This window comes from Sprattus sprattus (genome assembly GCF_963457725.1).
Source record: "Sprattus sprattus genome assembly, chromosome: 16".
Lineage (NCBI taxonomy): Eukaryota > Metazoa > Chordata > Actinopteri > Clupeiformes > Clupeidae > Sprattus > Sprattus sprattus.
Window position 1 is genome coordinate 5,478,719 of NC_137914.1, and position 15,046 is coordinate 5,493,764.

The 15,046-nt window shown below is 42.8% G+C and overlaps 1 protein-coding gene across 1 annotated transcript; it reads right to left on the reverse strand.

The window, feature by feature from the left end:
* Nucleotides 1-506: 506 nt before the first annotated feature.
* gen1 (GEN1 Holliday junction 5' flap endonuclease) lies at nt 507-10,775 on the reverse strand (the record flags this gene model as incomplete). Its single annotated transcript, XM_080854478.1, has 13 exons — nt 507-2,152; nt 3,218-3,367; nt 5,131-5,192; nt 6,017-6,147; nt 6,258-6,338; nt 6,459-6,495; nt 6,902-7,052; nt 8,072-8,157; nt 8,373-8,446; nt 9,176-9,286; nt 9,597-9,773; nt 10,192-10,396; nt 10,615-10,775. 13 exons carry the CDS (start codon nt 10,773-10,775, stop codon nt 507-509), a joined length of 3,072 nt encoding a protein of 1,023 aa, XP_080710604.1.
* Nucleotides 10,776-15,046: the final 4,271 nt, after the last annotated feature.

The window sequence follows — 15,046 nt, forward strand, 5'->3', positions numbered from 1 at the left end:
GGTAGTAGGTTCCTCACCATCAGATGCAGCTGTCATGCTTCTGCGTGAACAGACACCCTTTCATGTGTTGAGAAGGTGTGCAACGAGCCACTAATGATCAAGGAGCACCAACACCAGTTGCCGTAAACAGACCCAAGCAGTGACTGTGTGATACTCACGGTCCTCTCTCTCCCCCACCAAGGGGAAACATTTTAGACATTCGCATCATTATCTGGCTGCTGCTAAAGCTGTTGCTTTAATCCCCATGCCTGAAAAGAAACATAAGTTCAGAACAGACCTGAGGTGTTTCATCACCATGGGTGGCGGTGCTCTCGACAGGCTCAGGTTCACGTCAGTCACAAGTATGACTGAAGAGATTAAGGATGCCTTTAACATCAACTGGAAATAGAAAAAAGAACCAAACCATTGCAACCAAAACATCAACCACACCAAACAACAATTGCTTAAAAAAAAATCATAGCTTTATTTTTACATGATAAAACGCTTCACTCGTGAATATTTTAGGCTCACTTCACAAACTTCAATTTGAGTCTTTGGGCAAGGGGCAGGGGGCTTTCGATGGAGATCACAGAGTCGTCATTTTCGCTCTGAACAGCACACAGGGGGGAGGCTGGAGTTGAGGGACACAAATCTATCACCTCTACGTCAGCGCTTTTGCTCCGTGGCAGAAGTCCAGGGAATGATAATAAGCCTGGAATCTCATCTGATCTGGAATCAGTCAAGGTCAAGGGTCGACTGGCACCAGACTCTATCTTGGCTGCAGGGATGCTATTGTGAACTTTGGGGCGGATGGGTTTAGACTTGCTGGGTTTGTTCATCCGCTGCACTCTCTTGGGATGGTTCTCCGCGTCACTGTCGTCGCTCGAGTAGACTGAGCCGACACAGACGCTCGGCTTTCGAGGTTTAGGATCGGGGCCTTTGGGTTGCTTTCTGGCGCCTGGATCAACACTTTTGGTCTGCTGCATCAGATCAGGTGCATACTCTTTATTTGGCTTGACAAATCTGTATTTGGCCGTTGGGTTTGTGCTGCCCACATTAGGCTGTTTAGCTTGGTGTGTGGTAGTGGAAGATGTGACTGCTTTGTGTGTGCTAGTGGAAGATGTGACTGCTTTGTGTGTGCTAGTGGAAGATGTGACTGCTTTGTGTGTGCTAGTGGAAGATGTGACTGCTTTGTGTGTGGTAGTGGAAGATGTGACTGCTTTGTGTGTGCTAGTGGAAGATGTGACTGCTTTGTGTGTGCTAGTGGAAGATGTGACTGCTTTGTGTGTGCTAGTGGAAGATGTGACTGCTTTTGACTTTGAGATCTCAGACCAGCAGCCACCGGCTGTTTTCTGAGATGACTGAGGTTGTGGGGACTTCTTACTTTGAGCCTCTGACTGTGGTAAAACTGTTCCTGAGTTACTTTTTGAACGCCCAATGTCTGCCACGGAATCAGATGTCCTAGGTGGAAAAAGCTGGACCTCTGATCTAACCGTTGGCAGACTGGCATGTTCAGTGCGCTCATCACGTGAGCTGACAGACTTCACAGCGTTCCTCATGAGCACTCGTTCCCGCAGTGAACCGGGTTCAGCTTCAGGCAAGAGTTCAGTTCTGTTCGACCCGGGACCAACTGCTGATCCAAACTCCGAGGTAGATCCAGAGGCATCTGTAGCCACGCGTCCTGCGGATTTGTGATCCGTCTTAGCGCTTGGCGCCGGCTGGGATGGGGAAGATGTGAAGGAGCAGGCCCCCCAGTCAATGTCACTCAGATGAAGCTTGTCCACCACAGTGGACACGGATAGGGTAGACGCCACTGGGGACGCTGGTGTAGAGGGAGGAGACAGCGGAGGTTTCACGGCATCAGGCCTCACCTCGTGTGGATTAGCTCGACCATCCTGCCACCCTTCAGTGCAGGGCATACGTGGGGCGGTCCCGGCTGCCTTGCCTGGTTTGTCTGGTAAAGTTGTGGTTGAGCTCGCGGTGCCATCTTGCCGCCCTTCAGTGCAGGGCATACGTGGGAAGGTCCCGGCTGCCTTGCCTGGTTTGTCTGGTAAAGTTGTGGTAAAGCTCGCAGTGCTCTCCGTTGTGTTTTTCAGTGACATCTGAGCCAGAAGATCAGACACATCGTCGCAGACATCTGACGACTTCTCTTTCTTAGGCCTCGGCTTCTTTCCTGGAAGAGAAACCAAGGACATCCACTCAAAGAACGTCCACTTTTTCCCTTATTACACATCTTTAGAATACAGATAATCAGTTATTTTCCCTTCTTACATATCTTTAAAGGCACAATATGCAACAATTATGCTTCAGGATTAGGGTTAGGATAAGCAGTTTAACCTTAAAATAACAGCTTAGAAAAAATTTGGGCGCTACAATGACTTTTAATATGGAGAATTGCGTCCGTGCCAATGGCATAGCAGGGTCGATAGGCATATAACTGCCTTCTGTAGTTTTGCCTGCCGATGCCCGCCGACCTGACTTTGATTACCTTCTGCCGATCTAGTAAGTAGCTTATTTGCCGTCTTGCTTAGTCTTGTGTTGCACATGATTGATGTTTGACTGTGTAAGGACAGTCGTTGAGTAATTAGTTTGTCATAATGTCAAAGTCAGCACATTTCAAGAGATTTCGTTAGTTTTAGCTGCTAGCATACCTTTAGCGAATAGCTATTAATCCTTAATGCACCTTTAAAATACAGATAATCAGTTATTTACAAAACACCTATTCTGAGGATAACAAGGATTTTAACCAGCTAGTGAAAACATCTGTAGATAGTAACAAGGGAAATGTTTTGCTGTGTGTGTGTGTGTGTGTGTGTGTGTGTGTGTGTGTGTGTGTGTGTGTCCACTAACGTGTGACCAAAAACAAAGTGTGTTTGTGGTGGGAGTCGGGGGGTGTCTCAGAAGGCCCAGGCTGAAGGACACTGACAGGAGCTCCTGTGTGACACCTCTCGTCTATCAAAGCCTTTCAAGTGAGGGAGAGGAGCTGCCAGTGACAAAACCTGGCTTTTGAAGTGTCAGGGGGGCACTAACCAAAAAGCCCTCAGCGTCACGCAGTTCACAGGCTCTTTTGATGAAGTCGATGGCGAGAGTAACTGACCGGTTTGTGTATTAGATTGTGGTGGCTCTGGTGGCTCTTGTGACTCTGGACCCCCCCCCCCCCCCCATCGTCCCCAAACGAATAGGGAAATCTAACTACAACAAAGTCAGTAGTGGAGGGGGGAAAAAAACCACAACATACTTTTGTTTTTATTTTCCTCCGTCTCCTCTTTCTCCTTGATGTAGAGGTCCACGATTTCTGGATAGGCCACCCGGACGAGCGCCTCCTCCTCCACCGTCCTCACCACATCCTGGTCCTCAGCGGCATGGTCATCAGGGAACACGTAGTGCTCTGGAAAGCATAGGGATTCAACTTAAAGTAACAGTATGCAACAATTATACTTCAGGATTAGGGTTAGGATAGGCAGTTTTACCTTAAAATAAAGCATAGGGATTCAACTTAAAGTAACAGTATGCAACAATTATACTTCATGATTAGGGTTAGGATAGGCAGTTTTACCTTAAAATAAAGCATAGGGATTCAACTTAAAGTAACAGTATGCAACAATTATACTTCAGGATTAGGGTTAGGATAGGCAGTTTTACCTTAAAATAAAGCATAGGGATTCAACTTAACTTTTATTAAACGTCACCAGTTGAGATCAGGTGTACCTTGTTAGACCTAATGAGGACTAATCTGTGTGCTTCTTGGGCACATAACTGGTCATTGGGAGCCAGTTTGGTTGGGGGTTCAAATACTTATTTTCTGTATCAAATGCAAAGAAAGTCATAAATGTTATAAAATGCAGTTTTCTGGATTTTTTTGTTGAAATTCTGTTTCTCACTGTTAAAATACACCTACCATTGCAATTTTAGATCACACATTTCTTTGCAAGTGGCCAAACTCGCGGTCGGCAGGGGTTCAAATACTTATTTTCCCCACTGTAACTAACTACATACCTACCAATCGGTCTCCAGCGTGCTGTTTATATGAGTGATTCCACCTCTACTTAAAGACAATAACTAGATATGTGGGATCTTAAGACATCTTGCTCTCCCTCCAATGATTAAACACTCCCTGTTTATGGACACTGTGATTTTGGCACCTCTGAGAGTTTTTCTCACCCGCATACACAAACTATATAAGTGTACACGGAACATTAAAGTGTACTTCTGTCACAACTCACAACCTTTCTTTTCAGTCACTATTCTCACTTCACTCACTCCTGCCATTAGCTCAGACTGCATTCACATTTACATTTAGTCATTTAGCAGACGCTTTAGTCCAAAGCGACATACAAGAGAGAGAACAGTCAAGCTAAGAGCAATACAACCTCTGGTGTAACAATAAATACTGTTTTGTTTCAAGAAATAGAAAACGACATGCGAAAAAGAAGTGCGGGACTGTCACTGCTTAAGTGCAAGTTAAGACATCTTGCTCTCCCTCCAATGATTAAACACTCCCTGTTTATGGACACTGTGATTTTGGTGATTTTTTGGAAAAAGAAGTGTGGGACTGTCACTGCTTAAGTGCAAGTTAAGACTGATTCAGACTGGGATCTCAGCAGTCCTGGTGGGCAGAGGAAGCAGCTTTAGCACCTTCGGGCCGATGCGCCTGTTCTGGCACCTCTGTACCCGACTCAACCTGACCTCACAACAAGACACTAACAGGCTGCCGATTGACAACCTGCCTCTTTTATGAGGCCGGCCGACTCAGTGAGGCCTGAAAGTGTCCCGCAACCAAAGCAATTCGTGTTTGTCATGTCCTGGTACATGTCATGAGACTCCTAGCTATCCTTAGCGCCAAAGCAAGTGGCAGCTTATTCATGTAGCTCTGGTGTTTTGTATTCATGTATGTATTGTTTGTGAATTGTATGTGCTTATGTGCTGAGGTGTCTTTTCAACTGTTCCCACACTGTACTCCTCTAGGAGCATAGTCTGGGTGTTGTCTTTTTTTCTCTCCGCCCCTCCCCAATGTTATGCTGTAACTCTTCCCTCGACCATGAATTTCCCTCGGGATTAATAAAGTATCCATCTATCTATCTATCCATCAATGGAGTATGAATTCAAACAATGACTAATTCCACATTTGGACAGCACTGACACTCTTCTTACCTGGCGTCTTCCATATGATTTCAAAGCAAGAGATGCCATTTCTCACTCTTGGCTTGTATATCCTAAAGGAGAGAACAGGCTTTGTGAGATATTGCCCAGCAGGTTTTGTGAAAGGACAATTAAAAAAAGTAAATTTTTATACAAATCCATTCAAAGTACGTTTGTATGCATGTATGCATGTATGTATGTATGCATGCATGTATGTATGCATGCATGCATGCATGTATGCATGTATGCATGTATGTATGTATGTATGTAAGAATGTACAGTAACAGTCAAAAGTTTGGACACACCTTCTAATTTTTTAGTTTACTTTTATTATTTTCTACATTGTAGAACAGTTTTTTTGTTTAGTACATAATCTCATATGTGTTCTTCCGTAGTTTAAATGTCTTCAGTATTAATGTACAATGTAGAAAATAATAAAAGTACAGAAAAAACTTCTCAAAAAAATGAGAAGCTGTGTCCAAACTTCTGACCGGTACTGTCTGTATTTATGTATGAATAGAAATTAGGAGAGACAAGAGACAGGAGAAAGACAGAGAGAAATGTGTCTTAGTTTGTTTCTTAAGCTCGGTCATACACACCGAATAGGCTCTACGTTACTCGGCCATACACACCGAATAGGCTCTACGTTACTCGGCCATACACACCGAATAGGCTCTACGTTACTCGGACCATACACACCGAATAGGCTCTACGTTACTCGGCCATACACACCGAATAGGCTCTACGTAACTCGGACCATACACAGCGAATAGGCTCTATGTGACTCGACCATACACACCGAATAGGCTCTATGTGACCCGGCCATACACACCGAATAGGCTCTATGTGACCCGGCCATACACACCGAATAGGCTCTACGTTACTCGGCCATACACACCGAATAGGCTCTACGTGACACGGGGTGTCTCTGCCGTGCCTCTTGTTCGCCAGCTCAGTGTAAGTCATCAGTGTTAAGACCTTCTCACTGGTGTAGTGTTTTGGCCACTCCATCTTGTCAAAGGCAAAATTCTGGGGGGAAACATTCTTCTTATAAACATGCCATGATTAAGAGGGAAAAGCAAGAGAACTTTAAATGACGCGTATTGTAGAAACTGTTTGAGTGAGGACGTAAATAATACCTGCATGGACAAAAGATTAGGCTTTCTCTTTCTGAGAGGTTGGATGGGTTTATCCTTGGTCGCCAGAAATTCATCAATAATCTGAAATACAGAATTAATTTAATGTTATTGATGTTTTCGTTTAATTTTAATTTAGTTTCTTGCCTTCTCTCTCTTTTTGTTTAATTTCCTTACTACATATTGAACCACAAACATCCTCACCTCAGTAAACGGAAAGCCTTCACAAGCCAAGGTTTTCCTTCAAGGACAAATAAAATGGTTTGTCAGAAATAGATAGATTGATAGATGGATACTTTATTGATCCCGAGGGAAATTAAGGTCATCCAATAGCTTATACACTTAACTCACAAACATACTGTACATACATGAATCACTATAAAAACAATACACATAGGGAGAACATGTACACAGGGAGTGGGGTGTTTACAGGTACAGGATCAATATGGCCCTATATAACAGTGTGCATTAATTATGTCAGTGTTGAAAGTAGTGGAGAGTAGTGCAAGGAGTGCAAAGGGTGTTCATGTGCATGTGTGGATAGTGCAAACGGGTGAAATGTGAATCTCCAAAGGGTAAAAAGCCAAACACCCTCCAATGTGCAAAAAACAGAACGTAAACGTAAGAAACCAGAAGCGAGTGCTTACTTCCTGACAGTGGTCTCTGTAGTAGTGGCCAGGCGTAGCCGGTCGGAGCGATGCCAGTCACAGGGGCACTGCAGGTCGTAGTCCTGAGGCTGGCAGTAGTGTTTGCTGTGACACAGCGTGCAGCCACTGCGTTCATGAGCCTTGGCTGAGCCTGAGGGGGCAAATACATATCGTAAAATACAAACAAATCAACAAAAAAAGACAAAATAAAGCAAAATCAAAGACAAGGGTAGACGTCTTTTTAAAAACACCAATTTGTAAAGTTCCTATGCATATACAGTACCAGTCAAACGTTTGGACACACCTTCTAATTTTTTTAGAAGCTTTTTCTTTACTTTTATTATTTTCTACATGGTAGATAACACTTTTTTTGTTTAGTACATCATTCCATATGTGTTCTTTCGTAGTTTAAATGTCTTCAGTATTAATCTACAATGTACAAAATAATAAAAGTAAAGAAAACACTTCTCCATAAAATTAAAGGTGTGTCCAAACTTTTGACTGGTACTGTTCATTAAAGATGTATGATACTGAAAACAAAACGTTTCCAAAGACTGTAAGGGGACTGTAAATTACTTTTGCATATTTAAAACTGTCGCACTTGGACCTGATATGCACTATTATGAGAAGAACCAGCCAAGCTGTAGGCTGCATAATAATAAAGAGATGCACCACATTAGTAAACAGACCATGCCTTCATGCTGTCTAGACTAGACCCATCCTCAGCCCAGAGAAGCACGGTCAGGGCCTAACTTTGTTTTTTTTAATTCACTTCTTTTTTTCTCTCTCTTTATGAAGAAACATCGAATTGACCTAATCTGGCGGTCAATGGTCATCTTTCAGAAGCGTATTTATTTATATCGCTCTCAAATTCATTATGAATTAATGCATTTTTACACTAAAGGGGGTCTTCTTCCACTGTTTTTATTTATGTATTTTTATTTATTTATTTTTGTATGTTTTATTTATCAAGTCTGCGTGTAAATTCAGGCCTCACTGATAAGTAAAGTGACCGGTGAGGCTCCAAGGCTTCATGGACGACCCACGTCTAGCGCGTAGGTGGCGACATCAGAGCCCCTTGTGAAATGGGCTTAATCAAGCGTGTGGTGCCTAAAAGCCTCTCAATCCGTGTACATCCCCCGTAACTCGACACCTCGGGCAGACTCTCACCTGGATGGCGACAAACGTTGCAGTGGGGGACTTTCTTAATGGCCACCTCCTCAGTTGGCACACCAGCAGTTTTCCACTCTTGGAACCTGAGTAAGGGCATAGAGACTGATATTTAATATCAGACGTTCAAAGCTGTTGCTACCCCTGAGGATGGTGGTTTAAAAGTCTGAATCAGTATATGAATCTAAGAATACCAGGGAGCTTTATTCACAGGGAGTTATCAATTCACAATCACTGATTTTTTTCTCCTCACAACCTCAACACTCTTTCAAGCCCTATTCAGCTGGGAACATTAACTTACTTTAGCAGAACACTTTGTCCTTTTAAACTGTGTATCATCTTCAGTGCCAGTTCTTTGCCAACCCCAGGGACACCCTTTTAAAAACAAACATAAAAGACTCAGTTTGTTTACTCCCTGTCATGATAGATAGATAGATAGATAGATAGATAGATAGATGGATGGATACTTTATTGATCCTGAAGGAAATTAAGGTCATCCAGTAGCTTATACACTTAACTCACAAACATACATGAATCACAATAAAAACAATACACATAGGGAGAACGTGTACACAGGGATTGGGGTGTTTACAGGTACAGGATAGATCTGGCCCTAGAAAACAGTGTGCATTAATTGTGACAGTGTTGAAAGTAGTGGAGAGAAGTGCAAGGAGTGCAGAGAGTGTTCATGTGCATGTGTGGATAGTCCAAATAAAGTACTGTGCTTGTGTGTGTGAGGATAGTGCAAAGTGAAATAAATAGTAAAGTAAAGTGAAGTCTGTGCAAGGGGCTAGTATAGCCAGTAAAAGGATGGGCAGTGGGATTTTACGTGCGTATCCTCATGTCTCACATTACATGTTCTCAGCAGAGTCCTCCCAATATTGGGGAGTTACCCGGGGGTACTGTGGCGCAACCAGTAGCCCCGACCACATTCAGGCTTGATGCCCATGGAGGACACAGGTTCGATTCCGGCCTGATGTCATTTCTCCTGTCCACTCCCCACCTCTTCTCCCTCTCATTTCCTGTCCCACTCTTCACTTCAACTATCAATTAAAGCCCAAAAATAAATCTTTAAAAAAAAAAGAAAAATATTTGGTGCGTTACCTTGGGGATGTAGTCACAGCCCAGAAACACTGCGAACCCTACCAGCGTCTCCCGAGACAGACGCAGGTCCTCCTGCACTCTTGCCATTTTATAACAGTCCACTTGGGGGTCCTAAAGTGGGACAAACAGGGCAGAAAAGACAATGCCATTGGGATTAGCAAAGGGACAGACCATGGTCCCTGTTGTCCAGGTGTCAGTAGGGGATTAAAAAAGATTTCTGTTAACTCCTAGTATTTTAAATGAACGAGTTAAATCTACAATGGCATAAGTAAAGATACATACATGTAATCGATTATATCACTAATAACAAAAGAAAGACCACAAAAGAAGTGATTCACTGTGAAACAAACACAAATATAGCAAGTATGCCATGAAAGAGAAGTTTGCATCTAATGAGAAAATAAATTGGACCATTCTGAACCTTGGTGTTCATATTGAAGTTCTTGTAAACGGTCTGAGCACCGTACAGAAAGGCGTCGCCGTCGTTGGTGATGCAGCCGTCCACAACGCCGTGGAGATCCAGGAAGGCACACATTTGCTCAGCTTCGCCCGCAGCGGTCACCCACGGCACTCCGAGGCAGTCCAGCATCTCACCGCACTGGAGAGGTCACCCGAGATGGGAGAAGAGACAGGGGGACAGAATAATGTTGTTGCTTATTTTGTCATTTAGCAAAAAAGGAAAGGAAAGAAAAAGGTTATTGTCTTTGTCAGAATGCCAGTAGATGTGAGATAAATCATAACAATAGGAAACTGTCAGGCACCGACAGACATAAGGAAGATAAGGGTGACAGGCTTAACTGGCCATTTGAAAACGAGCTTGACATACTTTAGCTGTTTTTTGTTTTTTTACTTTGACCACTTACATCTGCAAAATCTTTTACATGGATTTTGCTTTTCAGGATGAGTGAAAGTTCATTACAATGGCCGACATTATTTAACTTCTGACTACCAGTGCAACATGTCTGTCACAATCAAAGGATCAAGGCCAGGAATCAGCCATCCTGAACGAAACAAACCTCTCTGAGAACAGCATTGAAGCGCCCCCTACTGGTGCTCTTCTTAGCTGCTGGTGGTTTGGGAGCTTTTTTCTGGAACCCCCCAAACCTCATGTCGTTTCTTTTGCTCATAGTCTCCGCCTTGAGTTTGGGAGCCTCTCCTTCCATGACAAAAACAAGCTTCACACCCATTAGTAGGAGAGATGACACTCGGAAAAACAAATGCCTGAAAAAGAAATTTCCACAGAGTAATTGTTACTTTGTGTTTTCATTATTCAATCAAATGTGACTCATGTATCGTTTATTGGGCTTGTGTTTTATGTAGCCTAGGTGAATGCCACGGAACTATATCAATTGCATTAGTATTCCTAAAATAATAATACATAAACTCGGGGTTTTCAAACTGACAGTCTGGGTTGACTGAAGTCTTCTTTAGAAACGTACCGGAGGTGTGGTTTGTGGACTCTACTCGCCATCCCTTCGATATTTTGCGCCTGGCATACCCACAAACTGAGGTCCACGGCTAGGCATTTCCCAGTGAGACTGTACAATGGGACAGACTCTCGCACCGGTTCCAAAAGGGACCATAGTTCATTTACACCCATTTCTTTAGTAGCGCACGGAGCAGAGGCAACAGTCCTAAACAAAAAGGCGAAAAACACTCAACTTAACTTACATTTTTACATTTTACACTTCACCACACAAAGCAACAAGACCCGGTGGATGGGAGGGAATAATTTGTTAGTCAACGTAATATCACTGCTCCTCTTTGTTGATCGAATTCCAAGTTTTTCATATCGCTAAAACAAAGACGCATACCCATGATGTAATCATGTATATCCATCCATGTGTTGTGTGATCACAATTTTGACTACCTTGATAGCTTATTGTAAATAAGATCACATTAGCTGGCTACCTAGCCAACCGTACCTAGCTCTCTGATAAAAATGAACAACCTCTTCGTTGTAAAACTAATAGCACCATAGCGGTATGTTTTATGGCTTTACTTTAGGCTACACAAAGGGATAAAAAAGCAAAACATTGTCACACCAGATTGGTAAAGCATGAACTGACTTTGCAGAAGTATCGGTTACCTTCATTTCAAATCCACCGCCGAATGTGAGTAAACAATGACGGGGATCGAGGCAACCAGTGGGGGTTAGCGCCCCTATGGTGTGGAGTAGTATGCATGCTCCAAACGGGTCAATATTTCATTGTTTAAAAAGACTGACCAAGATCAGGCAATATCAGGTGGAATCAGTTCCAACCCTCCAATTAACGACAGATTGCAGCCAGATCTGACCCAGAGTCAAATACTGTTTGCTCAGGCTAATAATAGTTATGCTCAGATACAATGATGGCCTTCATGGCATAAAGGCACACAGGAGGGCCTTCTAATTTGTCATTCTCTCAGATCATACACATACATGTGATGTGTTAGAATCATGCAATGCACCAATATGTTGGTAATAATTACTATCACGCTATTTGTTACACAATAGGTTACAGTTTATACATGGCAGAATTTCACAACATTTAGTCCAATGTTTACCTTTTAATCGCAGATCATTGAGTTCATCTAATAGTAAATACCTATGTGATATGGACACATAGGAACACTAAGGCAGCAGTAAGGAGTTGTCGAAACCTAGCGATCTAGCTACCTAACAGGCATGCAAAAAACATACAAACATTAATATTAGCAACAGGGGCACTTGCTAGCTTCCTAACTCTTGTCTGTTGGCGATATAGTTGCCAATGTTGTGATGTGAAACCTTACATTTTTGGTGGGGTGGGATGGGATGGTCCATAGATCTGCATAGTGCACAGCCTGGGTGACTAGTTGGAGTGACCGTTGTGTTATCTGTCCTTCACATGGCCATATTCCATCAAAATCAAGTTGAAGATGATAATACTATAATATAATAAAAACATGCCTCAAAAAGAGCCAAATGAATGCATGCTGTTCCTTTAAAGTGAATCACCACTTTGCACATCTTTTTGGCTGCCTGCATTCTGCATTTGTAACCACAGGAGGGCCCCCTGTATCTGCAATTCAAATGACAGACCGCCTTCTTCCTTTCTTTATTCAGCTCTTGTATTGCACTTTTTTCAGTCTATAACCCTATTTCTTTTCTCCTGACTCATGTGCTTTCAGCAGTATTAAGTTGGAAACAATTCCCTCTCTCTTTTGCCATTCCCTCACTGTGTACCTCTCCCTCTCCCTTACTCCCCTTCTCTCCCATCTTTTAACTGATTGAATTCTCCCTGAAGACTCCTTCGGAGTGCCACTATTTTATACAAAGTTGTCTCCCAGTTCGGGGTGAGGTTGCCGTTGTGCTACAGGGACCAAACCCGATACTCCCCAGCATAGGAGGCTGAGTTGTTCAACAAATTCTACTTTCCAATCTGCCATGAATTTAGCCGCCTCAATTGATCCCTACACTGAAAACAGTAAATGACATTGCAAACTCAAAACGACGCTTGTCAAATATCACATTAAAATGTATTCTGGCATTGGGGGGCACTGTGCCCGGACCACATTTGGGCTTTACGCTCATGGAGGACACAGGTTTGAATCCGGCCTGATGTCATTTCTCCTGTCCTCTCCCCACCTCTTCTCCCTCTCATTTCCTGTCCCACTCTTAACTGCACTATCAATTAAAGGCATAAAAGCCCAAAAATAAATCTTAAAAAAAAATATATATGTTTTCTGGCATAATGATGGTACAAGGACACTCCTGTGCTGACCTTTGCTATGTACAGCCTCACGTGGGCTGATGAAGAGGCACACAGGCCTATAATGCATTTCAGTGGAGTTGCAGCGCTAATGTTTGCTGTTATTATGACCAATACCAAATAGCTGTCATGCCAATGTGTCCAGACACTCGTGGTGACTCTTCTCCAGATGCAGAGCGCCTGTGTGTCATCCGTGGATGATGTATTGGGGTTCAGACTGAGCATGCTGTATAAATAGCATCTTTATTGTGATTGTTGTGAATGTCACCCTAAAAATAGGGGGGCGCATGTGGTTGTGGGTCCAAACATGTCCCAGAGTGGCGTGTTCGGATTACATCTAAAAGCGGACAGATTTTTGACAGCTATGCAAGGACAGCTTTTGAGCGTTTTGAATTATGACGGAAACATTTTACCTTTGACACACAAACTGACACCGAACAAAATAATAACCTCTAAAGAGTATCTGCTAACTCCAGAGCCTGATCAAATGCAGACAGTTGGATATAAGACAAACGATAATTCAAGGTTAATAAGCATAAGAAATGGATTGCAATAAATCATTGTTTTTAAATGCTAAGGATGAATTTGTGATTCACAATAACTAAAGCATTAATAATATTGAAAGAGAAAAATGCCAAAACGTACACAATCGTGGTATTCCAAGAAATTATGAAGTCCATTCTCTGGACCAGAGAGCTCCTACAAAAATCCTCCTACAAAATGGGGTTGAGTACATTTTAGTGTTGCCATGGATGATCGCTTATTTTCATCACCATTGCTACATTTGTGGAGGCTGATATTCTGACCACATTGGTAAGGTTGCATGGACTGCTTGTTAAACCCTGCAGCTGTTGTTTATCTCGGTGTCCAAGGCAACCAAAGTAATTGATAGACTTACTGGGTTACAGTGTATGGGGTCACGGCTATGGCTGAATATAAATAAGAATAGAAATATTTACACCAGTTATGTTTAATTCCCAATGTATCTCTCTCTCTCTCTCTCTCTCTCTCTCTCTCTCTCTCTCTCTCTCTCTCTCTCTCTCTCTCTCTCTTTCTCTCTCTCTCTTGTGTGTATGTGTGTGTGTGTGTGTGTGTGTGTGTGTGTGTGTGTGAGAGAGAGAGAGAAAGAGAGAGACATCTTTATTCTGTTTCATTCTACCTCTAGTCTATCTCTTATCTGTTCTAAAGCAATCCCTGAAATTGTGGATGCATCTTCAGTCCAGCCCCGAAATATATTCTCCAGTTTGAGGCACTTAAATCCTAGGAACCGAACCCAGAGTCCTCTGAGCCAGGGGCGCAGATAGCACTGGGTAAGGGGGGGACATGTCCCCCCCCAGATTCATAGTGACCCCGATCAGTCCCCCCCACTCTCTCTACGCAAGGCGACAATCATCTGTTAATAACTCTGCACAGCTGATTAGGCAATGTTAGCGTCCCCCCCCCAGTTTAAAAATCCCATCTGCACCGCTGCTCTGAGCTGGCTGGTAATGAAGCTCACTAACTCAGCCACAAAAACCAGCCCACAACACACTCAGACCAGTTCTGCTTCCAAAGAACCAATTCGATTCCATAAAATCATGGAACAAGTAAGAGAAGACTATTTGGAACTACCAGTCAAAGTAGAATGAACTTCTATGTGACCCTAAAAAAAAGCGAGCTTAAATTGGCTCTCTGTCAGTAAAAGCAGAACAGACTCCTAACCAAGTGCAGGAGCGCAACCTTGCAGTGGAAACAGGTAGACATAGCATGTGATCACAGCCAGACAGGCAAGGTTCAGACAGACGAGCACTTTCTAACTCACAGTGGGAAGCATAATAAAATAAGTACTTTCAAAACTAATGACCCAAACTGTGAGCCCCTTGACAAGAAATGATTTGGCAGCAAATATATATTTCATTGTGTCATGCCCTAAGGGTCACTAGTTTAACATGAATGTAAAAAGGTCATCATCTCGCAATGTAGAAAAACTGTTATTTTTCTGTAACATTTATGTTTGTTGTTTGAGTCTATGTAAGTCTAGTCTACACATAGAAATTTCCTTATGACTGGCCATATAAGTGCCCTATTTGTCATGCCAATAAAGCACTTTGATTTTAAATGAATCAAATTGAATTGAACTGAACTGAACTGAACTGAA